Raw genomic sequence first — 27,777 nt, forward strand, 5'->3', positions numbered from 1 at the left:
TAAGATTATAATGCTAACTACTCTGAAAAATCAGGCCCAACATCTCTTAAATTGGGCACCCAAAATTAGTGGATACTTTTTCATCTTAATGTGCTTGAACCTCAGTTTCCCTCTGTAAAATGGGTATAACGTCATCCCTCATCTCACAGGGAGTTGAGAAAATTAATTAGTGTTTGTGAAGGGCACTCAGGTACTACATGGTGATGAACGCCATGGAAAAGTGCCTGAGGAAATTAATAATACTGTCTTCAGAGCAAGGTTTGAACAGTGTGCAGTAAATAAGGCATGGGGCCACACACTGACCTATATGGATTAAACAAAATACAGAGTAGCAATTCATTATGTGTGCACTATCTATCCTTTCCACTGAATAAGGCAGGGGTCCTCTGGAAAAAAAGCATGTGATCAGGTAATCTTAACTCTGGCATTTCCTAACTTTGGAGTGCTTGGATTTGCAACCTTAATAATGTTCTTTTAATGTAACATTTTTTGTAATTTATATATAGAACCACAGGTGTACATGGCATTTTACAGACTAGACAACTACTTCCCTGCTCCAAAAAAGTGTAAATTTAAGTTAGACAGATATAGTATGAAAAATAACAAGCCATGGGGAAAGGGAGGAGCAAGACCCAGAAGACATGGAGAAAGGGAAACTGCTCACGTGTGTGCGTATGCACTCTGTCTCCCCCTCAGCAGAGTACTCAGGTTCTCTTTCACAAAGAGTGTTTTAGTCAGCTTCAGGTGGAGTACATTTTAAAGGTTATATGGCCACCTCTGTGACCATGAGTGGACATTGTTTCTTAGGCAATTCTTGAGGTGAGGGTAGGCCAAAAGCGTTGCTTTCATAGCATCATTTCTCCTCTTTGCTGGCCCTGTGGAAAGCTCTCTGTATGCAATCTGTGGAAACTAGCTCCCTGAGTCTGTGGTGGGTAAAAGGTAAAGCTACTATTCGAGGTAGTCCCCATCAAAAGGCAGCAAATATCCACGCTGAAGTTGATGCTGCTTCAAGCAGCGCTATCTGTAGATGAATACTTGCATCCATTTCTATAAGAGGGGTTAGAGATATGAGGTATCCAGCCATCTGGAAGGCACAGATGTGAAGGGACAGATCCTACTTGACTTGTCTCTCTAACCAACAGAATTTCTGAAAAGCATGTATACAAGGGCATATTTTATTATTTGTTTCTTGTGAAATCCTGCTACTATATAATGCTTTCAGTTGTCTTGTCAAGAAATTTACTATGTACAGCTTAGTTACTTGTGTAGTATCCTCCACACACACACACACACTTACAAATTCTATACATATATACAAACCAATAGTTACACAAACTAGTTTAATGTGTGAGAAGATACTTCTGTGCAATATTGTTGTTTATTCTACTCTATCATAATAAAGCTCATAAATTATAGCTAATCTTTGGTACTGAAGATAACCACAATCTTGGGAGTGCTTTAGCAGATGCGTGTTTTTTGTTTCATGTATTTTCTCTCTCTCTCTCATGTATTTATTTCTTTAAAAACACTTAGGAAGGTACTAATTCAACAGCCGTGAATACTGAAGTTCTCTGTTTATCAAGAGAAAAAGTAATAGGCAGGCCTCAGCAGTGAGACCCTCTCCACAACATCCAGGTAACGTGTTTAAACCTTGACCTGGAGGGACCACCTCTATGGTAATACGATAGTTCATTTCCCCTGCCTATTCAATCTTTGGCCTTTATGCTGAACAAATACATAAAAGTGGTGAGAGAGGCTAGCAGTGCCAGCTGTGATGCTATTTACGATCGGGACACCTGTCCACTAAGAATTGGACTCTTTAGGATCAACAAATTTCACAATGAAGAACAACTCTGGATCTTCTTTATGGTGCGTAAAAATTATACAGACAAAAAATGGGTAAACTATAAAATTATAGCAAGCATTAATATAAATTCTGACAACAACAGCTAGAGGAAAAATGTTTGAGAAAACGTAAATAGTAGTTCTAATGCAACAACTCTTAGTATGCAGATTCTAAAATGTAAAGAGCACAATGATGACAGAACGAGGAGTAATGGTCTCAAGTTGCAGTGGGGGAGGTTTAGATTGGATATTAGGAAAAACTTTTTCACTGGGAGGGTGGTGAAACACTGGAATGCGTTACCTAGGGAGGTGGTAGAATCTCCTTCCTTAGAGGTTTTTAAGGTCAGGCTTGACAAAGCCCTGGCTGGGATGATTTAACTGGGAATTGGTCCTGCTTTGAGCAGGGGGTTGGACTAGATGACCTTCTGGGGTCCCTTCCAACCCTGATATTCTATGATTCTATGATTCTATGATTCAATGTATGGAACCTACTGATGTCTTCTGTTACACAAAAATAAAAAACAACAAACAAAAGTACAGAGGTTAGTGTAAGTTTTCTCACCTACAATTAAATTTGTGCCTCGCTAGTACAGGTGCATTAAAAATGTTAAAATCAGAGAAATACACAAGAGTTTTTTTTGGAAAAACATTAAGGATTGAAAAACCAGTCTATTATCTAGACAGTAAAACATTAAAAAAAAACCAGTGTGCTAGATCCTCAGTTGGTGTAAATCAGTGTAGGTCAACTGGAGTCAATGTAGCTACTCCGACTTACACCAGGTGACACACTAGCTCACAACAGTCCATGTACCATCAGCTGTAATTATTTGCACCACAGGTTCATCTAAACTTCTTCAGAAGTCCCACAAAATAGTCTTGCACTGTTAAAGGGCCCAAAACCCACACCCTACTAATACAATACTTTCAGCTGAACAACACTGTACTTACAAAAAATGCCTTCTACTTGAATTTCCAATCTGCACACTAATATTGAAAAAAAGAAATATAAAAGTCTCAAAATAGCCTTGTCTGTGGATTCAATTTATTGAATGGATTGAGTGGATTCAATTTATTTAGCAAACTGACTCGATGGTACACATTTTTATGATACTGACTACTATTACAAAAAGGACATAGTCCTAACAATTAACAGAACCATCTTATCCTTATCTGGATGAAAACCACCTGATTTCTTAGAATGCTTTCAGCAACTAGTTCTTTCACTGACAAGAACTGGACAAACACAGAAACCAATGTATTCTCTAAATGTCAGCATTGTTTACTTCTAACTCTGATGTGCGTTCTGAACCTTGGACTTAAATTAAGCTTTTGTGTTAACTCAAGTGCTGTCATACCATTCAAAGACGGCTACTAACCAAATGAGTAACTTTTTCCTTACATCTAATTTTTATTTCATGGCAACACAAATTCTAGACAGTATATTTCTGAGGGATCATTGGTCTTGTTGACCAAAGTCGCAATCCTACCTTTGGCCTCATATCAGTAGTGATGGGGCTCAAATTCTCAACCAGAAATGTGTTGTTGATTTGTGTGTCTTACTACTCAGCTATGACAAAACAGTATTTTATACATATTTAAATAATAGTTCATCTAAACAGATCTGTCTTATCTTTTTAAAAACACAAACGGTGAGTTATATCTTTATAATAAACACATAGGGAGTACATCATAGATCCCCATGTATCAGGACAAAATACTGCATTAGTGGAGAGAGGTAAATAGTGATGTCCTCCAGGGGTCTATACTGGGACGAGTCCTATTCAACATATTCGTAAATGATCTGGAAAAAGGGGTAAACAGTGAGGTGGCAAAATTTGAAGATGATACAAAACTACTCAAGATAGTTAAGTCCCAGGCAGACTGCGAAGAACTACAAAAGGGATCTCACAAAACTGCGTGACTGGTCAACAAAATGGCAGATTACATTCAATGTTGATAAGTAATGTACATTGGAAAGCATAATCCCCAGTATACATATAAAATGATGGGGTCTAAATTAGCTGTTACCACTCAAGAAAGAACTTGGAATCACTGTGGATAGTTCTCTGAAAACATCCACTCAATGTGCAGCGGGAGTCAAAAAAGTAAACAACGTTGGGAATCATTAAGAAAGGGATAGATAATAAGACAGAAAATATCATATTGTCGCTTGAATACTGTGTGCAGATGTGGTCGCCCCATCTCAAAAAAGATATACTAGAACTGGAAAAGGTTCAGAAAAGGGCAACAAAAATGATTAGGGGTGTGGAATAGCTTCCGTATGAGGAGAGATTAATAAGACTAGGACTTTTCATTTTAGAAAAGAGACGACTAAGGGGGGGATACGATTGAGGACTATAAAATCATGATTCTTGTGGAGAAAGTAAATAAGGAAGTGTTATTTACTCCTTCTCATAACATAAGAACTAGAGGTCACCAAATGAAATTAATACACAGCAGGTTTAAAACAAACAAAAGGAAGCATTTTTTCCCCACACAACATACTTATGGAACTCCTTGCCAGAGGATGTCGTGAAGGCCGAGACTATAACAGAATTCAAAAAACAACTGTATAGAATCATAGAATATCAGGGTTGGAAGGGACCCCAGAAGATCATCTAGTCCGACCCCCTGCTCAAAGCAGGACCAATTCCCAGTTAAATCATCCCAGCCAGGGCTTTGTCAAGCCTGACCTTAAAAACCTCTAAGGAAGGAGATTCTACCACCTCCCTAGGTAACGCATTCCAGTGTTTCACCACCCTCTTAGTGAAAAAGTTTTTCCTAATATCCAATCTAAACCTCCCCCACTGCAACTTGAGACCATTACTCCTCGTTCTGTCATCTGCTACCATTGAGAACAGTCTAGAGCCATCCTCTTTGGAACCCCCTTTCAGGTAGTTGAAAGCAGCTATCAAATCCCCCCTCATTCTTCTCTTCTGCAGGCTAAACAATCCCAGCTCCCTCAGCCTCTCCTCATAACTCATGTGTTCCAGTCCCCTAATCATTTTTGTTGCCCTTCGCTGGACTCTCTCCAATTTATCCACATCCTTCTTGAAGTGTGGGGCCCAAAACTGGACACAGTACTCCAGATGAGGCCTCACCAATGTCGAATAGAGGGGGACGATCACATCCCTCGATCTGCTCGCTATGCCCCTACTTATACATCCCAAAATGCCATTGGCCTTCTTGGCAACAAGGGCACACTGCTGACTCATATCCAGCTTCTCGTCCACTGTCACCCCTAGGTCCTTTTCCGCAGAACTGCTGCCTAGCCATTCGGTCCCTAGTCTGTAGCTGTGCATTGGGTTCTTCCGTCCTAAGTGCAGGACCCTGCACTTATCCTTATTGAACCTAATCAGATTTCTTTTGGCCCAATCCTCCAATTTGTCTAGGTCTTTCTGTATCCTATCCCTGCCCTCCAGCGTATCTACCACTCCTCCCAGTTTAGTATCATCCGCAAATTTGCTGAGAGTGCAATCCACACCATCCTCCAGATCATTTATGAAGATATTGAACAAAACTGGCCCCAGGACCGACCCCTGGGGTACTCCACTTTATACCGGCTGCCAACTAGATATGGAGCCATTGATCACTACCCGTTGAGCCAGACAATCTAGCCAGCTTTCTACCCACCTTGTAGTACATTCATCCAGCCCATACTTCCTTAACTTGCTGACAAGAATACTGTGGGAGACCGTGTCAAAAGCTTTGCTAAAGTCAAGAAACAATACATCCATTGCTTTCCCTTCATCCACAGAACCAGTAATCTCATCATAAAAGGCGATTAGATTAGTCAGGCATGACCTTCCCTTGGTGAATCCATGCTGGCTGTTCCTGATCACTTTCCTCTCATGCAAGTGCTTCAGGATTGATTCTTTGAGGACCTTCTCCATGATTTTTCCAGGGACTGAAGTGAGGCTGACTGGCCTGTAGTTCCCAGGATCCTCCTTCTTCCCTTTTTTAAAGATTGGCACTACATTAGCCTTTTTCCAGTCATCCGGGACTTCCCCCGTTCGCCACGAGTTTTCAAAGATAATGGCCAATGGCTCTGGAATCACAGCCGCCAATTCCTTCAGCACTCTCGGATGCAACTCGTCCGGCCCCATGGACTTGTGCACGTCCAGCTTTTCTAAATAGTCCCTAACCACCTCTATCTCCACAGAGGGCTGGCCATCTACTCCCCATGTTGTGATGCCCAGCGCAGCAGTCTGGGAGCTGACCTTGTTAGTGAAAACAGAGGCAAAAAAAGCATTGAGTACATTAGCTTTTTCCACATCCTCTGTCACTAGGTTGCCTCCCTCATTCAGTAAGGGGCCCACACATTCCTTGGCTTTCTTCTTGTTGCCAACATACCTGAAGAAACCCTTCTTGTTACTCTTGACATCTCTGGCTAGCTGCAGCTCCAGGTGCGATTTGGCCCTCCTGATAACATTCCTACATGCCCGAGCAATATTTTTATACTCTTCCCTGGTCATATGTCCAACCTTCCACTTCTTGTAAGCTTCTTTTTTATGTTTAAGATCCGCTAGGATTTCACCATTAAGCCAAGCTGGTCGCCTGCCATATTTACTATTCTTTCGACTCATCGGGATGGTTTGTCCCTGTAACCTCAACAGGGATTCCTTGAAATACAGCCAGCTCTCCTGGACTCCTTTCCCCTTCAAGTTAGTCCCCCAGGGGATCCTGGCCATCCGTTCCCTGAGGGAGTCGAAGTCTGCTTTCCTGAAGTCCAGGGTCCGTATCCTGCTGCTTACCTTTCTTCCCTGCGTCAGGATCCTGAGCTCAACCAACTCATGGTCACTGCCTCCCAGATTCCCATCCACTTTTGCTTCCCCCACTAATTCTACCCGGTTTGTGATCAGCAGGTCAAGAAAAGCGCCCCCCCTAGTTGGCTCCTCTAGCACTTGCATCAGGAAATTGTCCCCTACGCTTTCCAAAAACTTCCTGGATTGTCTATGCGCCGCTGTATTGCTCTCCCAGCAGATATCAGGAAAATTAAAGTCACCCATGAGAATCAGGGCATGCGATCTAGTAGCTTCCGTGAGCTGCCGGAAGAAAGCCTCATCTACCTCATCCCCCTGGTCCGGTGGTCTATAGCAGACTCCCACCACTACATCACTCTTGTTGCACACACTTCTAAACTTAATCCAGAGACACTCAGGTTTTTCTGCAGTTTCGTACCGGAGCTCTGAGCAGTCATACTGCTCCCTTACATACAGGGCTACTCCCCCACCTTTTCTGCCCTGCCTGTCCTTCCTGAACAGTTTATAACCATCCATGACAGTACTCCAGTCATGTGAGTTATCCCACCAAGTCTCTGTTATTCCGATCACGTCATAGTTCCTTGACATCACCAGGACCTCCAGTTCTCCCTGCTTGTTTCCAAGGCTTTGTGCATTTGTATATAAGCACTTGAGATAACCTGTTGATCGCTCCTCATTCCCAGTATGAGGCAGGAGCCCTCCCCTCACAGACATTCCTGCCTGTGCTTCCTCCTGTAAGTTCATGGAGGAGAGGTCCATCAATGGTTATTAGCCAGGATGGTCAGGGATGGTGTCCCTAGCCTCTGTTTGCGAGAAGCTGGGAATGGGCAACAGGGGATAGATCACTTGATGATTACCTTTTTAGTTCATTCCCCCTGGGGCACATGGCATTGGCCACTGTTGGAAGACAGGATACTGGACTGGATGGACCCTTGGTCTGACCCAGTATGGCCATTTTCATATGCTTATACTCTTTTTTAATGGGTCTTAAACTTAATTGCTTAAATAGCTTGTTCTACCAAGATTGAGAAGGGTTCAATTATTGACAACAACCCGTAAAATTTAAAATACGGATTGTAGAAGTAAAACACTAAATTTTTTAATGTTTCTAGATATTGCAATTTTAATTTTTCTATTAAAAAGTTACTTGTTTCATTTAAGCAAACGTTAATCACATTTCACAAGAGCAGCCGTGTTAGTCTGTATCTGCAAAAAGAAAAGGAGGACTTGTGGCACCTTAGAGACTAACAAATTTATTAGAGCATAAGCTTTCGTGAGCTACAGCTCAAGCTCACAAAGGTTATGCTTAAATACATTTGTTAGTCTCTAAGGTGCCACAAGTACTCATTTTCTTTTTGTTAATCACATTGATGCCTGTAAAGGTCTGTCGGCATATTTTAACAAACGAAGCAACATTCTAGTAGCAAACAGCAGGCACTCTGCAATGGTAAGGCAAGGAACATTTTCCCTATGAATAAAGTGGACCAGATTCTTGGCTAGTGTAAATCTGCATAACTCCATTGGCTTCAATAGAGCTGTGCCATTTACCCCAGCTGCAGATCTGGGTCAGCAGATTTATTACACTTAAAAAATTTTAAAAAAAAATAATAAAAAAAGAGATTGCATTGAAAATACTTTTAAAAACAGTAAGAATTTAAAATACATGCTTTTCGGTCTGAAATACTTATTTACTGGATCAACTCAAACTCTTCAGAGTGTGATGTACAATTGCATGTGACAGATTTTCTAAGCTACATATATTAAGAAAATTCCAACATATACTTAAAAATAGCCACCAAAGTCTGTAAACCTAGAAAGCTAGACAAATCTGTGTCTGTTAACGTGAATGTCTACCATCATAAATCATGAAACCCTAAGGACATTAAGCATAGAAATTAAGTAGCCAGATGCACATTATGTAACTTACATGAACATATCCTAAAAGTCTTGCCAGCATTCTGCCTTAGTTGTCTATGCTCTTCCGTTCCCCTAATTCCAAATAATCCTTATTTTCTTTCATTCAGCATCCCTAATAAATAAAACTACAGCCAAGCCAAACAATGCAATGTCAAAGTTAAGAAAATTCAGTCAGTGCTAATCTCATTTACACACTGTCAGCTTTAACTGGCAAGGTATTAGGGCCTATGAGAGCCAACTTCCTCTACCGAAGAATCCCCCCCTCTCCCCCAAATGGGATAGCCACACCATGAAATGCAGTGGCTCAAACTTCTGTACTGATGACCCCTTTCACACAGCAAGCCTCTGAGTGTGACCCCCCTTATAAATTAAAAACCACTTTTTTTATAATTTAACACTATTATAAATGCTGGAGGTGAAGCGGGGTTTGGGGGTAGAGGCCGACAGCTCGTGACCCCCCACATAATAACCTCGTGACCTCCAGTTTGAGAACCCCTAAGTATAATGTAGAGACAGTAAACGATCCTCTGTTCCTTTAGCTATTTTATTAACAGTCTAACATGTTACATTTTGTTCTTATTCTTGAAGACTCTGCCATCTCATTTTCTATACAACACAGTACCTGACATTTAAAAGAAAAGGCAGGCTCAAAATTCATGGTCCACAGGCTCTGTCCATCTGCCACAGCTGCCAGTATCAAGTATGGTAGCATTTAATTTCATGGTGAAAACACATCATTTAGAATTCAGCCGTATCCTCTATCCTGGTTTATATATCTGCATTTCAGAGTGCTCACATTTACCTCTCTAAAACTGTAAAAATATTAAATAGATATTAACTTACTTTCCGCCCATCACTTGCATGGCAGTTCACATTTAAAGGAGTCAATAAAGCCATTAGTTTTTCTTCATTACCGCTCCTGCAAGGGGGGGGGGGGGGAGGGAAGACATGTCCCTTTGTAAAAGATTTGATAAGAAGTTTCATATTAATATAGTGTATATTGCTATTCTTCAAAGCAGAGAGTGGAAAATATGTCAATTTGCAAAATATCTCTTAAGTGTTTTAGAACTGCTGATGAAATCTGAATATTCTTTTATTTGCTATTAAATCCACAGTAGATCATGCAAAAAAAATTTCTGAACGTCTATTTCTTCAGCCTTATAATAGGATCTTTCCTTTAGCCAGTTTTACTGATCTGCTGAAAGCCATTTTCTGAATTAGTAGTTAACTTATTCTTCAGATCACATGCCAAATACCACTATATATTGCTAAAAATAACATTTTAAAATGTTATTGAATGGGAAATTACAGTTTAAGAATAACTGTTTTACAAGCTGTCAAAGAAAAAGAATAAAATCATTTCTAGAATATTAGACTGAACTTTACACCTTTCGCTCTTGCTTCTCTAGGCTGTGTTTTGGTAGGAAACATTTTGAAAATAAAGCTTTCAGATGGTGAAACAAAAAAGGAAATACTCCAACAACATGTAATTTCCACCTAAAAAGGACAATCATTAAATGGTAAATAGGATTTCTAGCAGCTTAAGGCAAGAACTCAATTAATATTAACCTTATAAGCATCGTATTGGGGGATTTCAATTAAATAAATAGACTTTTCTATTTATAACAGACTGTAAGTCCAAAGAGATTTATTCTAATAAACTGGTTTATCTGCATCATTTCATAGAAGGCAATGCAAAACATTACAGTTTATAAAAGCCCCTTTTCCTCATCTCTTCCCATCACCAAAATATGCTTTGTATTCTAAGCAGCACTTACCTAGCAGCTTCCAGGAGTTCGTCCTTCTTGTATTCACCTAAATGATTGCAAAATATCATGCTGTTAGCATTTGGCAGAACACAGATTAAGAAATGCAATAGGAAGCAAATACAGAATTAAAACAGAGAAGAGGAGAAAAAAAGAGCCCACACCCTGCTGGGTGATGGAGCTGTGACGTTAGCCAGCTTGTGAAGGCAGCATCACCAGTGCCTTGGAGACGGGCAGAAAATTGACACAGCTTCTTATCCAATCCTCAGATGAAATGGCTTTCTTCAGACAACCAATGAATGCTAAATCTTGTGTCCAGAAACACATTCCCTCTGATAACAGTATGCCAGCTGAAGACAATGTCCCCGCCCCCACTTTCCTATTCAGTAGGACACAGTATACTTGTGAAGCATAATAAATTCTAAGACAAAAGCAAGGCATTATGGCTCTTTAAAAGGTGCAAATTACCAGTTTCTAAGGCAGTTTATTTTTGAAGTTCAATATTATTATTCAAGGTCCTTACAAACAGCAATGGCTCGTAAAGGCTTAGAAAATTCCCAAAATCAGAACTTCTGAAACCTTTTCTAGACTTCAGGAAAACCATACACTCAAAATATAAAATATACCCCAAAAGGCACAAACTCTCTGAAAGTCGTAGTTTCGAACTTGCATTTAATTGCAGCGAGCATGTTCTTAAATCATTAAAAAAAAAAAAATCACATGAATGGTTGTGGTACACTTTAAAAATTGAATCTCCTGAATATTTTAAGTGAAAAGAGCACACGGTGAAGATGAGCTGTTCTGGCACCTCACCGCAAATGAGATGACATTCAGTGAAGCTCAATCACAACTATACATGTTAATTATAAATCTAAGCAAAGTTATATTCAGAATTAGGAAATTCACTTTTAAACATCCTCAGCAAACGCTCTGAAAGTAGGACATTCCAGGAACGCTTAATGCAGGGTTTGGAAAATGTCCTAGACTCCTACTAGCCAGAGGATTAAAGCAACCATCCAAAGGCAGATACGAAAAAAATGGGATATAGCATTCTCCTGCATGAGTGAGGTATGAAGGCAAGGCCCTGCTAAAAAGCCTACTACCACCCACATTTATTTATACCAGCCTCTGGTGAAACTCCTGTTAACTTCAATGCGAGCAGTCAGACTTACACTGAGCACCTGCGAAAATCCCACCCTAGGCAGCTGATAAGTAGGAAGATGCCAATCAACATCCCCTAGAAGAGTTGAGTTCTTTTTCTCCCTCCCCAACCCAGATCCTAACTGTTGGGAGAAGAAGTGCTTGGGTCATCTTCCCTTGTGAATAGCTTAGTGTCTATTTCTGCCATCGCTTTTAGCTTTTCCAACCAGCAGCAGAGTGAAACGGACACAGTTCTTTACAGTTTCATGGCTGCCTATAGGATTCTGAATAGCAGCAGTGTAATGGACCAAGTTGAGTTAATTACAAAATTAAAATCACCAGCAGGGGCACTGAAGGTGACTGCTTGACTTAGGAAAACAAGATTAGAGTAATTTTTGGAACATTCACAGAAACATGCTTGTAAGGAAGATTTGAACGCTGGAAAAAAAAAACCCAACAAAAAAACAACCAATGGCTAGGTCTCCCTGCTGCTCTCCAAATTCACCCAGAGAAGTTTCCTAGTTACCACTGGTGAGGGGATTTTTTCAAGCCACAACACAACATATGCCTCATTCTTAGCACAGTGTAAACAAAACACTGGGCATAATTACAGTACTTCTAATCAATGCAGAACCAAAAGCGCTGATTGACTTCCGAATCAAATAATTTACATTTTGTTACACAAATAAAGCAACAATGACAAAAAAATTCTGGCCACTAGAAAAATGGCTTGATGCTGTTTGTTATTATATCATTTCCAGCAGTGACTCTTAGCAGCCCTACTCAAATGGGGGGCCCACCTTGCAGATTGTGCGCTCTTCATCAGTGATGGCACAGCGCCTACCACAAAGGAGCTCCAGTCCTGACTGGATTTATAGTCGTACCCAAAGGTCCCAAAGTTAAATAATATTTTGCTAGATGCTGTTCAAACAAGAGCCCTCTCTCTGTCCCAAAGAGCTTGAATACAATGAAATATTTCTAACAGAAAGAAATCTAGGATTAGGTAGCTTGATTTAACTAAGTATATGAATTATTTTTAATGAAATCAGAGATATTTACAGATAAAAGAGGTCTTGATACCAAAACCAAGACAAGAGAGTCTTAAAATTTGTCACAGCTTTCCTGCACTATGCATTAGTAAAAAAATCCTCTTTAAATGAGTGCAACTTCATTGTTCTAAAAAACGTATCTAATCTGAATGGCATGCTTTGCCATGAACTATGATCCAAAAAAGAAGTAAGCACTTGCTACACCAATTTGTATAAGAAAACCTGGACACAGACTGTACCATTTGGTCCCATGTATATAATGATAAATATGTTTGCAAAGTACTTTTTTTAAGAATATACATACTCATGTTATTAAACACTAAAGTTTAGAATTGAAATACAGAAACTCAGACCATCCGCCTTGCAAATTGATTTTTAAAAATTGTAAGAAATGGACAGACTTGGACCAAACAAACAAATTAACTTTGGGTAGGCTGAGATTTATGGCTTCACACAGTAATGCTCAATCTTCACAAGATTTAGATAGTGGAGCATGAGTTGCTCTTTCAAATTCCTTAGCAATTCTCAGCTTTGGAAGAAAGAACAATTCCTTCCAAGCACAGTGTCAGTGCCAATGATCTTGACAGCACGTACCAAGGTTGAGAGTATTATAGTAGTTAGATTCTGATAGTAAAGACAGGAATACAACATAGCCTGACAAATACCGTGCTGATCTCCAATAGGGGTCATCTTTACATCATTTCCACCCATACCAGTGGATTCAGCCTTTTGTTTATATGCTTTACGTTGATGTTATGCATTATCACTAGAAAAACCCCAAAACCCAAAGCTTTTATAGCTAAACTCATTGAACCACCTGGTAGCTACCAAACCCCCAAATCGCTTCCCAGGCATTTCCAGACGACAAAAACTGCAGTTCTTTGCCAGGCTATCAAGAGTTCCATTTTCTTCACAGACATCTTCTGTTATATAATTATGGCTTACAATACAAATATCTGAATCATACTGAAATTTTGGGAGGCAGCATAAAGTAAATTGAATTATATTTCAAAATAAATGCAAGGAATAACGATCCAATCATATTATTTTATTTTGATATTTAATTCAGGCTTTTAATTACCTGAGGCATCCACAGAATTTTATAATTAAAGCAGAATACAGCACAAGAGTGCTGCAGAAACATGAGCCAGAACTTCCTGAATACAATTTAGTATCCATACCTTGGTGTCCAAAGATCACTATCTAGTGGCAGCATAAAACGGTTTCTTTTTAAATGCCACATCCTAGAGAATATCAACAAAATGAATCAGTCTTCCAGAATATTTCATCGCCAAAACAATTTTAAACTTTTAAGCCAAACAATTAAAACTGCAGCTGCAGAACTGCCTGTATGCATGGGATAAGATTGTAGTGCTCTCTGGTGCCTTTTCAGTGAAGATGAGCAATTCTGGCACCTAACAGGTCTTTTCACTTAAAAGAGCATACTGTGAAGATGTGTCCACTCTAAGGGGAAAAATGTTTTGTTTTGTATTTCACTGCTGCTAACGCACTGTAAACATGTTAGCGTGGACAAGGCAGTTGCAGTTTTAACATGTTAGCACTAGCTAATAACTACAAATGCCTTGTCAACATTAGGATTATACCATGAGTTAGTTACCACGTTAGCTTTTCCCACTGAAGAAAAGCTCTTAAATCCAGATAAAGCCTAGCAACAGATCAGTTATGGATGAAACCAGGCAATTACAGTCAAAGAAAACAGCAATGAATGATGGAGAAAATACATGGGTTAAAATGTTTTCTAGGAATTGAAAAATTAAGTGGGATTAAAAAAACATTAAATATGTATAATATGTTATTGCAACTATATACCACAACCATGCCATATTACTGAAAGCTTAGGCCACTTTTATGGTCAGATCTAGTCCCATGTATAAATCCCTATTTTAATTTTGTAAACATAAAGATGAGTACACTGTGTAAGACGCCAGCTCATTAACATCTGAGAAAAAGGATGAGGAAAAAAAATTCCTGTCAAATATTCAAACCAAAATAAAAAAACAATATCTTTTTTCCTTTATGTTGATTTTAAATTTGAATAGTTTTCTTTAAACTAAATCAAAGACTGAAATTCCAAATAATTGAAATGTCTGTATTATTGCACATATTTTAATGAGAGTTCATTTTTGAGACATTCAAACAAAGATTCAGAGTTAAGCATGCAGCCATAGGCCACAATCCTGGAATGAGATCCATGCACATATAGCCCAGGGAAATCAATTGCTCTTGTAGATTCAGGACCTTCCCATTTCCCGAATCTGAATTCTTGATTTTCTAATGTTGCAATAAAGATGACTTTGTTTTGTCTTTTAGCAGCATGGAGTTGATCACTTCTGTGTGGTTTGTTACAGACAAGCATATTATTGAGAATATATGATGTGTTGGTGTTCTAAAAGGATAAGATTTTTCAAACTTAGATGACTAAAGCTGGACTCCTCACTCCACAGTAAAGTGCTTTCCTGAATTAAGGGCTCTATTTACAAGCTTAAGCACACACACAAATTAAATGAGTGCTTGAAGTCCCACTGACTGCCCCAAACAGGAATAATTTCCTGAGCCCTGACCTGATTTAAAGAGGGGCTGAGCACCCAAGAGCATTTACATGCATCAATGGGAGCTATTGAATGATAAGCCACTTTTGAAAAATCAGGGGGTGAAAATCATGGTCTCACTGAAATCAATGGGAGTTTTACTTTTGACTTCAAGAGGCCAGGATTTCACCCCGGGTCACTTATTTAGGAGTCTAAACACGGAGTAAGAAGTCTCACTTTAGGCTCCTATTTTGGAAAATCTTGGTCTAAGGTGTTTATCAGTGACAGTTTGGAATGGACACACTATTCAAAAGTGCTGAAGCTACAAAAGAGTTATGCAGATCATTCCTAAATGAGTGATGATAAAACTTTCACACAACTCGTGTATTCGGTATATCATATGTGACAAAGTATTCTAGAAAATTTTCATGACGTTTTTAAAAGATTTATTGGGACTATTGTTTGTGTCTCTCTACCTGTAAATTAGCCTTGGTTACCATCAGTCCAAAAGCACAGAGCTTAGAGAAGACATAAAAATATCTCCAAAAAAACCAGAAAAGGCAATAAACTTTAGAGTCCGATATCGCAGGATCTTGCAGACCTAGATGCAAGTAATGGGCAAATATACATGCAACATTCTTTTAATGAATGTTAGTTTCTTAAAACAGCTTTCCATAGATTCATAGATATTTAGGTTAGAAGGGACCATTATGATCATCTAGTCTGGACCTCCTGCACAATGCAGGCCACAGAATTTCACCCAGCACTCCTTCAAAAAAACCTCTCACCTATGTCTGAGCTATTGAAGTCCTCAAATCGTGGTTTAAAGACTTCAAGGAGCAGAGAATCCTCCAGCAAGTGACCCATGCCCCATGCTACAGAGGAAGGCGAAAAACCTCCAGGGCCTCTTCCAATCTGCCCTGGAGGAAAATTCCTTCCCGATCCCAAATATGGCGATCAGCTAAACCCTGAGCATATGGGCAAGATTCACTAGCCAGATACTACAGAAAATTCTTTCCTGGGTAACTCAGATCCCACCCCATCTAACATCCCATCACAGGCCACTGGGCCTATTTACCATGAATATTTAATTACCAAAACCCCCATGTTATCCCATCATACCATCTCCTCCATAAACTTATCGAGTTTAATCTTAAAGCCAGATAGATCTTTTGCCCCCACTGCTTCCCTCAGAAGGCTATTCCAAAACTTCACTCCTCTGATGGTTAGAAACCTTTGTCTAATTTCAAGTCTAAACTTCCTGGTGGCCAGTTTATATCCATTTGTTCTTGTGTACACATTGGTACTGAGCTTAAATAATTCCTCTCCCGCTCTGGTATTTATCCCTCTGATATATTTATAGAGAGAGCAATCATATCTCCCCTCAACCTTCTTTTAGTTAGGCTAAACAAGCCAAGCTCCTTGAGTCTCCTTTCATAAGACAAGTTTTCCATTCCTCGGATCATCCTAGTAGCCCTTCTCTGTACCTGTTCGTTTGAATTCATCCTTCTTAAACATGGGAGACCAGAACTGCACACAGTATTCCAGGTGAGGTCTCACCAATGCCTTGTATAACGGTACTAAAACCTCCTTATCCCTACTGGAAATACCTCTCCTGAAGCATCCCAAGACCGCATTAGCTTTTTTCACAGCCATATCACATTGGCGGCTCATAGTCATCCTATGATCAACCAATACTCCAAGGCCCTTCTCCTCCTCCGTTACTTCTAATTGATGCGTCCCCAGCTTATAACTAAAATTCTTGTTATTAATCCCTAAATGTATGACCTTACACTTCTTACTATTAAATTTCATCCTATTACTATTACTCCAGTTTACAAGGTCATCCAGATCCTCCTGTAGGATATCCCTGTCCTTCTCTAAATTGGCAATACCTCCCAGCTTTGTATCATCCGCAAACTTTATTAGAACACTCCCACTTTTTGTGCCGAGGTCAGTAATAAAAAGATTAAATAAGATTGGTCCCAAACCAATCCCTGAGGAACTCCACTGGTAACCTCTCTCCAGCCTGACAGTTCACCTTTCAGTAGGACCCGTTATAGTCTCCCCTTTAACCAATTCCTTATCCACCTTTCAATTTTCATACTGATCCCCATCTTATCCAATTTAACTAATAATTCCCCATGTGGCACGGTATCAAACGCCTTACTGAAATCTAGGTAAATTAGATCCACTGCGTTTCCTTTGTCTAAAAAAATTTGTTACTTTCTCAAAGAAGGAGATCAGGTTGGTTTGGCACGATCTACCTTTTGTAAAACCAACTTGTATTTTGTCCCATTTACCATTGACTTCAACGTCCTTAACTACCTTCTCCTTCAGATTTTTTTCCAAGACCTTGCATACTACAGATGTCAAACTAACAGACCTATAGTTACCTATAGTTTTTTTCCCCTTTTTTAAAAATAGGAACTATGTTAGCAATTCTCCAATCATACGGTACAACCCCTGAGTTTACAGATTCATTAAAAATTCTTGCTAATGGGCTTGCAATTTCATGTGCCAATTCCTTTAATATTCTTGGATGAAGATTATCTGGGCCCCCCAATTTAGTCCCATTAAGCTGTTTGAGTTTCACTTCTACCTCAGATATGGTAATATCTACCTCCATATCCTCATTCCCATTTGTCATGCTACCATTATCCCTAAGAGCCTCTTTAGTCTTATTAAAGACTGAAGCAAAGTATTTGTTTAGATATTGGGCCATGCCTAGATTACCCTTGACCTCCACTCCATCCTCAGTATTTAGAGGTCCCACTTCTTCTTTCTTTGTTTTCTTCTTATTTATCTGGCTATAGAACCTTTTACTATTGGTTTTAATTCCCTTTGCAAGGTCCAACTCTACTTGACTTTTAGCCTGTCTCACTTTATCCCTACTTGTTCTGACTTCAATAAGGTAGCTTTCCTTGCTGATCCCTCCCTTCTTCCACTCCCTGTATGCTTTCTGCTTTTTCTTAATCACCTCTTTGAGATGCTTGCTCATCCAGCTTGGTCTACAACTCCTGCCTATGAATTTTTTCCCCTTTCTTGGGATGCAGGCTTCCGATAGCTTCTGCAGCGTTGATTTAAAATAATCCCAGGCCTCCTCTACCTTTAGATCCATAAATTCTTCAATCCAATCCACTTCCCTAACTAATTTCCTTAATTTTTGAAAGTCAGCCCTTTTGAAATCAAAAATCCTAGTTGCAGATTTATTTTTTGTTAATCCTTCCATTCCGTTTGAACTGAATTAGCTCATGATCACTTGAGCCAAGATTCTCCCCTACAACCATTTCTTCTATGAGGTCGTCACTTCTCACCAAAACCAAATCTAAAATGGCATCTCCTCTTGTTGGTTCAGCAAGGAATCCATCAGCTATCGCATCTAGGAAAATCTGAGCCCTATTATTATTACTAGCACTCGTCCTCCAGTCTATATCTGGGAAGTTAAAGTCTCCCATGATCACACAGTTTCCATTAGTATTTACTTTATTAAAAACATTAAAAAGGGCTCTATCCATATCCATATTAGATCCCGGCGGTCTATAGCACACCCCAAGCACTATCCCAGGGGAGGCTCTAATAGTTTTCTTCCCCAATGTAATTTTTGCCCAGACGGACTCGGTCTTATCCATTCCATCGCTTCTTATTTCTTTACATTCTACCTCATCATTGATATACAATGCTCCACCACCTTTACCTTTATTTCGGTCTTTCCTAAACAGCACATACCTTTCAATACCTGTAGTCCAGTCATGACTACTATTCCACCATGTTTCTGTTATCCCTAGAATATCTGGTTTCACTTCCTGCACCAGTACCTCTAGTTCCTCCATTTTGTTACCGTTAGGCTCCTCGCATTAGTGTACAAACATCTTCATTTTTGCTGTTTGGCCTCGCTCACATTCTGTACCCTATTAGGCACGGTCATTCTACAGACAGTAGAACCTATTAGACTGGTATCCACACTGCCCTTCCTCCTTATAGCCATTCTCCTACCCACGGCTGTATGCTCTCTTACTTTGTTTTCTTTCCTCTCAGTGCTAAAATCTGGCGGATTATCTGGACATCTCCCAACCATCTCCCGCAGATTCCTAGTTTAAAGCTCTCTTAATCAGTTGTGCCAGCCTCCATCCTAGAAGTCTATTTCCTTCCCTACTCAGATGAAGTCCATCCCGAGAGAACTGTTCTCTGTCCAGGAATGCCTCCCAGTGGCCATACATCCCAAAGCCTTCCTTCTAGCACCACTGCCTGAGCCATCTGTTGATAGTCATAATCTTGTCATGCCTTTGTTGCCCTTCTCCAGGAACAGGCAGAATCCCACTAAAGATCACCTGAGCCTCGATTTCCTTAAGCGTCTTCCCCAGCCTAGCATAGTCTCCCTTAATACTTTCCAATACTTTTACAGCAATTAGTTTTAAACAAATATTCACCTCATTAAAATTGGGAGCAATTAGTGCCCTGACACAGACTACATGAGCTGGCTTTAAAAAAAAAAAATCTATTTTTCCCCCCACAAAACCTCAAAGTTTATTCTCTCTGTAACCTCTTTCAGGGAGAAATGGAAAATAGTCCACTAACATATTTCCATTTTCCCATATGATTATCCCTGCTCTAAAGCAAGCAAAGAGAGTAAAATACAGCATTAAGTCATGACAAGGTGTTTTAATAGTCCTGGAAGCATGAGGTTGTGGTAGTGTTCTAATATTACAGGGCTGAAAACTAGGGCTATCTTTTAATTGCAGTTAACTCACACAATTAACTCAAAGAAATTAATCACAATTAAAAAAATAATCATGATTAATCGCAGTTTTAATCACACTGTTAAATAACAGAATACCAATTGAAATGTATTAAATATTTTTGGATATGTTTTTCTACATTTTCAAATATACTTATTTCCATTACAACACAGTATATGAAGTAGACAGTGCTCACTTTATATTTATTTTTTATTACAAGTATTTGTACTGTAAAAATGGCAAACAAAAAAAATAGTATTTTTCTCATATAAGTACTGTTGTGCAATCTCTTTAATTGTGAAAGTGCAACTTCCAAATGTAGACCTTTTTGTTACATAACTGCACTCAAAAGCAAAACAATATAAAACTTTACAGCCTACAGGTCCACTCAGTACTACTACTTGTTCAGCCAATCCCGAAGACAAACAAGTCTGTTTACATTTACGGGAGATAATGCTGCCCGCTTCTTATTTATAATGTCACCTGAAAGTGAGAACAGGCTTTCGCATGGCACTTTTGTAGCAAGCATTGCAAGGTATTTACCTGCCAGATATGCTAAACAGTCATATGTGTCTACATGCTTCGACCACCATTCCAGAGGACATGCTTCCATGCTGATGATGCTCATCAAAAAAAATAATGCATTAATTAAATTTGTGGCTGACCTCCTTGGGGAGAATTGTGTGTCTCCTGCTCTGTTTTACCCGCATTCTGCCATATATTTCATATTATAGCAGCCTCAGATGATAACCCAGCACATTATGCGCATTTTAAGAACATTTTCGCTGCAGGTCTGATAAAACACAAAGAAGGTACCAATGTAAGATTTCTAAAGATAGTTAGATTACTTTACCCAAGCTTTAAGAATCTGAAGTGCCTTCCAAAATCTGAGAGGGATGAGGTGTGGAGCATGCATTCAGAAGTCTTAAAAGGAGCAACACTCCAATGCGGAAACTAGAGAACCCCAACCACCGAAAAAGAAAATCAACCTTCTGCTGGTGGCATCTGACTCAGTTGAGGAAAGTGAACATGCATTGGTCCGCACTGCTTTGGATGGTTAGCAAGCAGAACCCGTTATCAGCATGGGCACATGTCCCTTGGAATGGTGGTTGAAGCATGAAGGGACATATGAATCTTTAGCACAGCTGGCACATAAATATTTTGTGACCCTGGCTACAAAAGTGCCATGCAAACACTTGTTCTCACCTTCAGGTGATATTGTAAACAAGAAGTGGGCAGCATTATCTCCCGCAAATGTAAACAAACTTGTTTGTCTGAGCGATTGGCTGAACAAGAAGTAGGACTGAGTGGACTTGTAGGCTCTAAAGTTTTATACTGTTTTATTTTTGAATGCAGTCTTTTTTTTGTACATAATTCTTCATTTGTAAATTCAACTTTCATGATAAAAAGATTGCACTACAGTACTTGTATCAGGTGAATTGAAAAATACTATTTCTTTTATCTTTTTACAGTGCAAATATTTGTAATAAAAATAAATATAAAGTAATCACTGTACACTTTGTATTCTGTGTTGTAATTGAAATCAATATATTTGAAAATGTAGAAAATATCCAAAACTATCTAAATAAATGTTATTCTATTATTGTTTAACAGTGCGATTAATAGCGATTAATTTTTTTTAATCGCTTGAGAACCCTACTGAAAATTTTAAAAATATAACAGCTTGTAAAAAGTGTGTTATGGTAATCATAGAATATCAGGGTTGGAAGGGACCTCAGGAGGTCATCCAGTCTAACCCCCTGCTCAAAGCAGGGCCAATCCCCAATTTTTGCCCCAGTTCCCTAAATGGCCCCCTCAAGGATTGAACTCACAACCCTGGGTTTAGCAGGCCAATGCTCAAACCACTGAGCTATCCCTCCCCCCAGAGCTCCCTGGTGGTCTAGTGGTTAGGATTCACTGCCGCGGCCCGGGTTTGATTCCTGATCAGGGAACGCGACTTCTTTTGGGGGGAGGGATAGCTCAGTGATATTCTATGAGTTCTATGAGTAATATCCTTTCTCTGTGTGAAAAAGAGTTCTCAGTGAAAGAATGCAAGGAAAAAGTGAGGGGAAGAAAGCAGTAGAGGAAGACACACATAGTATAGAAACGTTTTTTAAATTTGTCTTTTATTACCTCAATTCTTCCTCCCCGTTTAGATTTGAGTTCCTAGATTCCATCATATTTCTTGCCCCATCTGTTTCTCAAAGGCAATTGGGCTGCTACTATAAACTGTTTATTTAATAGGCTAGATCAGGAGTGCAGTAAGCACCCCATTTTAAGCCTTTGTAACCAAAAACTAGCCAAGCCCAACCACGTTTTAAATATTGCAGAAAAATGGCAGATTGCATTTGGAAGAGCAAGTTCGAAACGTTTCCCCTGCCTGCAACAACACCTCCATGGTACCTTAACTTTTAGTCTCCTCTGACAAAGCTAACTAGGGAGAAATTTAAAAGGCTTCTTAATTAAGCGTTTTGAAACTTGATATCAAATATGGCTCAATTAACAGTGAAGTGCTGCTGAGAACAGATTTCAAAAGGAAAAATTATGGCCTGGTTTTACCCACAGCTCTGCCAAGTCACTTTGCTGGTAGCCCAGGTACTTTTAATAGCCTTTAGTTTCTTATACAGAACCTGAATTTAAGTGCAGTTCAATGCTCCTGATTCAGCTTTAAAGAAACTGAAAGTTAGAAGTCCCCTAAGGCCTGACAGGAAGTAATGCTGGGGAAATCTAGAGGCCCCTTCTGCACACACTGCCAAGAAGAGATTTCTATAATAGTGTTCTACCATTCTCAGTTACATAACGCATATATGTCATCTACTATGTACAAGAGATGTGGCAATATTATTACTAGTAATGCTCAGATGCAGTTTAAATCCCCCATTTAACATGGACATGGGAATCACCAAAAAGGCCCAACCTGCGCATCAGAATAGGTCTCTGGACAGTCTGTGTCTAAAGGTACAGTGTAGCATATTTCATTATATTTTCAATGTATAGCAGATTTCCATTTCTGATGGATGATTTTCAGAAGCTATTTATTATTTCTTTGAAAATTTCTAATAGTACTATCCAGAGAGGAAAGGAAACAGACTTTGTCCCCAAGGGTTTGCAAACTAAAAATCAACAAAGGAGAACCAGTGAGGCAAAGAGAAGCCCATCAACAGACTGTTAGAGGGGGCTCTTCCTGAACATTACGGAGAAATAATAGAATCAAATCAAACTGCAGAATCATAACTGATAACAGGTTTGGTAACCAATTTAATCTTCACTGCCTTCAAAAATGCTACCCTGTCCCAAAATATTGTTTCCTCTAAGATTTTTCAGGGGTTTGTTTTTTTTTTCTTTTCCATTTTTACTAGAAGTTTCTATTTCTTCTCTGAGTAGTTTATGCCACTCACAGTAACACCGTGCTGCAACAGATCAGGCACATATCCCATCCTACTTTTTTTTAAAAAAACTTTCAGTGAGAGAAATGAATACACTTTCCAATCTATCATACCCTATTCTACACATCAAGCTTTTGCTAAAGATGTATTTTCATTGTATTCCATCACTCATTCAAACTGCGATGGGAGGACAAGACAGATGGAATGCCAAGAGAATGAGAAGACACTGATAGAGGTTTGCAACTCAAAATGTACAGTAGGTAGGAGGTGGAGACATGTAGAATCTTTTTGAAAAGTAGCTGCAACCTGAAGAGTTTTAGGGCCAAGTTTTTGAGAGCTCAGCACCCAGCTGTCAAAGAGGTGTGCGTTTATTGGGGCAGTGGGGTAGACCTCCATTGTTCTCAATGGAAGCTGTTGGATGTTCAACACTCTTCAAAATCTGGCCACTAATTACTCCTGAGGGAATTCTGCACCAAAAAACTGTTACTGACTTTTCTGGAGATGATCAGTAGCTGGTATACTATACAAGTCCCCAGCCCTTGCTTGATCTTCAGTTGCCTATGATGTAACACAGCATATGGCTGCCTATATTTGTTGACTAATAACTAGAAGTAAAGAGTCAATACTAACTACATTACTATTAGACAGAGGGGGGTTGGGGATTTCCTCCAATGCTCCCCCCTCCCATTCTCCATCCATTGTATTGTAGTTTAAATAAATTATCAAAATAATTGAAACCAGCATGATTATACTGCATTATTTTAACAAATAAAGTATGTAGAATTTTGCAGAATTCTAAAATATTGTGTGCAGAATTTTTAATTTTTGGTGTTGAATTTTTAATTCATGGAACACATTTTGATAGGAAATTTTTTCAGTTCAAAAATTTAGACCAGTTCTAATTACTAAAGCACCATAAGCATTTATAAGGCCATACAGTCCTTTACAGTAAGGACATTACCACTCTGGCAATGTACAGGAGCCTTCAAATTTTTACACCTGTTTTATATCCCTGGGGGAATTCACTAAGGACAATGGGAACAATTCACTAAGCAGGCAGGCTGCTACATTCTGCTACATTGACCCTCCACGCTGAGCATTCTGCAAGAGGGACAGAGTGTCTGTCTCTCTCACATGCACGACTGCCCAGCATCCCCCACCCCCGGCCACCCGCAGTGATTTACGTCTCTACCAGCTGCTCCAGGCGCCCACACCAACCTGTGCGTGACCACCCTTGCAGCTTCCCTTTGCTTCCCCATCAGAAGTCATTTTTCTTCAGGGAAGCAAAGACATCTGTGGGAGCCATGAATTCTGTGCACACCCAGTGATGCAAAATTCCCCCAGGAGTAATTAATGCCTAATGCAATGACAGCTTTCACTCACTTTCTCTTTTTTCCATTTCAATTCCCAGTTTTCATACTGGAAGCCAGGTAACATGAGCCTTCACTATGGTTCCTGCCACTACTTCACTATTGCATATTGTTGACTAACAATGTGTCTAATTTCTAGATTTTTCTTTGTTCACTCCTTCTCTCATTCCCATTTTCTATGGAGTTTATCTTTCTCCATCCTCCCATCCTCCCATGAACACACACATTTTCTCTCCATGTGTTTTTTAAAGTAGTCCATCTGGTATGTCCTTCTATAAAGACACACAGGACTAAGCAAACAAATATTCCTATTTAGTTTTTCTGCAGCCTCTGTGCTGGCTGTATGGTTGATGCCCCCCGCCCACCATACGAAGCAAGACACCGATGTTGTACTGAGTCAGAATTCCTCCTGAGAAGATGTCAGAGGTGTGATTGCAGCATGTGTAGACAAGCCTGAGCTAGCGCTGATCGAGCTAGCTTGAGTAACAATAGCAATGATGTCGTGGAAGCACAGATTTCAACATGAGCTATACAACAAGCCCATCCAAGCCCCTGACTACATTCTTAAGCAGCTCGCCCGTACTGAAGTGGGTACTGCTGCAGCTTCACTGCTACTGTTACTCAAGCTGGCTAGATCAAAGCTAGCTCAGGTCTGGCTACATGTTCTGCAATCACACCTGTTTGCAGTGTAGACATACCCTGAGTTACGCAGGTATTTCTCCTGCTACACGTCCATCAATGCATCAGCTTGCAAGCACTTGATTCTCAACCTCAGCTGGCTGGAATAGTTCCTGAGGAGCTGAGCATCTGTGTACAAGCAACAAACAACTCATGTTAGCACATCCTCTTGAACAGCCCATTCCTGAGCAGGACTCTCAAGTGGCACAATCAGCTGCTCTCACACAGTAAGGCCAGGTTCTCTAAAAAAAGGAAGTGAACACTTTAGGGTTCAACCACAGACATGAGATTTGGAAGCAAAGCAGTAAGCAAAATATATAGCCCTTGGGAAAGTCACATCATGAAAGTCAAGGATGCAGCTGGAATGTTACAGTTTCTGTTCCAGAGTCATCCCAATGAACCAAAAGTTGGAAAAGATATTAAACCATGTGCTTCAGGACTTATTCCGTCTATGAGAGATCAGGATTTGGCTTGAGACCTAAAGGGGGGGGGGGGGGGGGGAGAAGGGTTGGTGGTTATTAACCCACATCCGCTGACTGCATGGTTCTTGCACCTGACTTTAAAGCATCTGGTGCTAGCCCTGTCAGAAGCTAGATACTGGACGTCACGGACCTTGGGTCTCATCCAGTCCAATCATGTTATTTTGGTTAAACAAGAACACACTGTGTAGATAACCAGAAACATCACCGTTCCGCCCCCAGCCCCCACCCTTAACTGAGGTCTTTTGTGAACTCTAACTACTCAGACCTTGGCATCTCCCCGGGAAAATCTGCTTGATAATGGCAGCTATGACCACATGCATATTCTGGATCAATGCCCAAATAACCCTGGTGGATCAGACAGGTAGTGAAGTAATCTCAAGGTAAGCTTCTCATTCATGGCTGTTCACTTTGAATGTAATTTTGGGAGCAGAGGGATGGACAATTACAGCCATGAGAAGGTTTGCGAGTTTTGGAGAGACCTGGATCAAACTAATTGATGAAGGCACTTTTCTGCTTTAAGGTGTACTATCAAACAGGAGTTACTGGCATTTGACAAACACAAATATATAATGTCCTGGAATTATTGTGAAATATGCTACAGTATTGTGAAATATGCTACAGTAGTGACAGTCTGTTAACAGCAATGTGAATCCACCAATATGTAAGGCTACCAGTAAGTAGAATGCATGGATGATCTGCACATCTCCTCAGAGTAAGAACTGGCACTTGAAATTAGGAATTGAAATTACTTCTCTGTTTTATCCCATCTACGCCAGGGGACTCGCTGTGAACTTGCTTACTTTACTCTTTTCCCACTTGGCTGTTCAATAGTCGGGGAATAAGTGGATGAAGATGACATTAAAAGACTCAGAAACGACCAACAAAACCAAGCCTCTGGCCACGTTCAATAATATGCACCCTAGACTGTGAAAGTGACAAGATGTCCCTCACTGGCAGATGGAACCAAAAAATCTATATTAAGGTTGACCATACAGAGGTCAGTCAGTAGGCAGAGAAATTGTGACCACTGCCCTGTTGAAAGCCAAAAAGGCCGATGAGAGCTGTTTTGCCGATTTGTTCCAATATTTCCACGAGATTTTAAGGAGAGCGCGGAGGAGAGAAATAACCCCCATCCCTCCTGAAAACACTATAATCACAGTCGTTCAAAGAGGGGCTGTGAACTTTCAGCACAAACAATCAAGTGTACAGCATGTCAGTGACATAACACTCCCAACCGACACCTGCAGCAAGCAGTGGGAAGATGAGGCGGTGGAGTGGGAGGGGGAGAAGGAGAGGGAGAATAAGCAGATCTCTTATTCCCTACTCTGCCCCTCACCCTTCCTTGTCCAAAAGCATATTTGGCATTCTTGTGTTACAGACTTTTAGGGAGAGGAAGAAGACTATTCCAATGGATTATACAGTGTTAGGAGGGCTGGCACATACAAAAAGGGGAGTTTGTACTTATTGTATGAGGAATTTTTAACACTGATGTTAAAATATATTTTATGACTATAAACCAGGACTCCTGCTTACTCTATGATTCCATGACCATAGAATTTGCAGAAGAACCCATCCCTTGCCAAGGAATTGTGCTGCAGCATCTCATCTTTCATTTAAAGACCTGTGGCTCTCCTTTTGGTTACAAAAATAATCTTCTAAACAGGAACAGATTGTACACGGATGAAAGAGGCTTTATCTACACTGGAAAAATGACTTGTGAGAGAAAACATGTTAGCTATCTGGTTACAGGGTCTTTGCTTTAAGCATGCAGCTTGCTTCAAAATTGCTGTTTTTTCATAAAAAGCTACATATAGCTGTATGTGGTGAACTTGGGGGATGTGAGACTAGGAATTTATACAAATTTAAGGGTTGGATTTTTATCTTTACAGGGGAATATATACAACTGGGATAGGTACTGTACATGCTTCCCTTTTTTTAATCTTAAAAGTCTATTACTGAAGAGTAATTTTTTCCTGTATATCTGGAGCCATCTCTAGTATTTGAACTTATAGCTTGGGAGAACAGGGTGACCTCCTCAGAACTGCACCTGTGTTGCCACAGCTGCCCTTAACACATAACCCAGCAAGCACAGT

At 39.9% G+C, this 27,777-nt stretch overlaps 1 protein-coding gene across 2 annotated transcripts in view; it reads right to left on the reverse strand.

The window, feature by feature from the left end:
- The window catches only part of TNKS (tankyrase), a 288,162-nt gene that overhangs the window by 134,678 nt on the left and 125,707 nt on the right, over positions 1–27,777 (reverse strand). For both annotated transcript variants that reach the window (XM_073340169.1, XM_073340168.1), the window contains 2 exons: positions 10,304–10,340; positions 9,369–9,444 (listed from right to left, as the gene is read on the reverse strand). In XM_073340169.1, the coding sequence (XP_073196270.1) occupies positions 9,369–9,444; positions 10,304–10,340 (113 nt within the window). The remainder of the gene's footprint in view (positions 1–9,368; positions 9,445–10,303; positions 10,341–27,777) is intronic.

The sequence above is a fragment of the Lepidochelys kempii genome, chromosome 4 (genome assembly GCF_965140265.1).
Source record: "Lepidochelys kempii isolate rLepKem1 chromosome 4, rLepKem1.hap2, whole genome shotgun sequence".
Taxonomy (NCBI): domain Eukaryota; kingdom Metazoa; phylum Chordata; order Testudines; family Cheloniidae; genus Lepidochelys; species Lepidochelys kempii.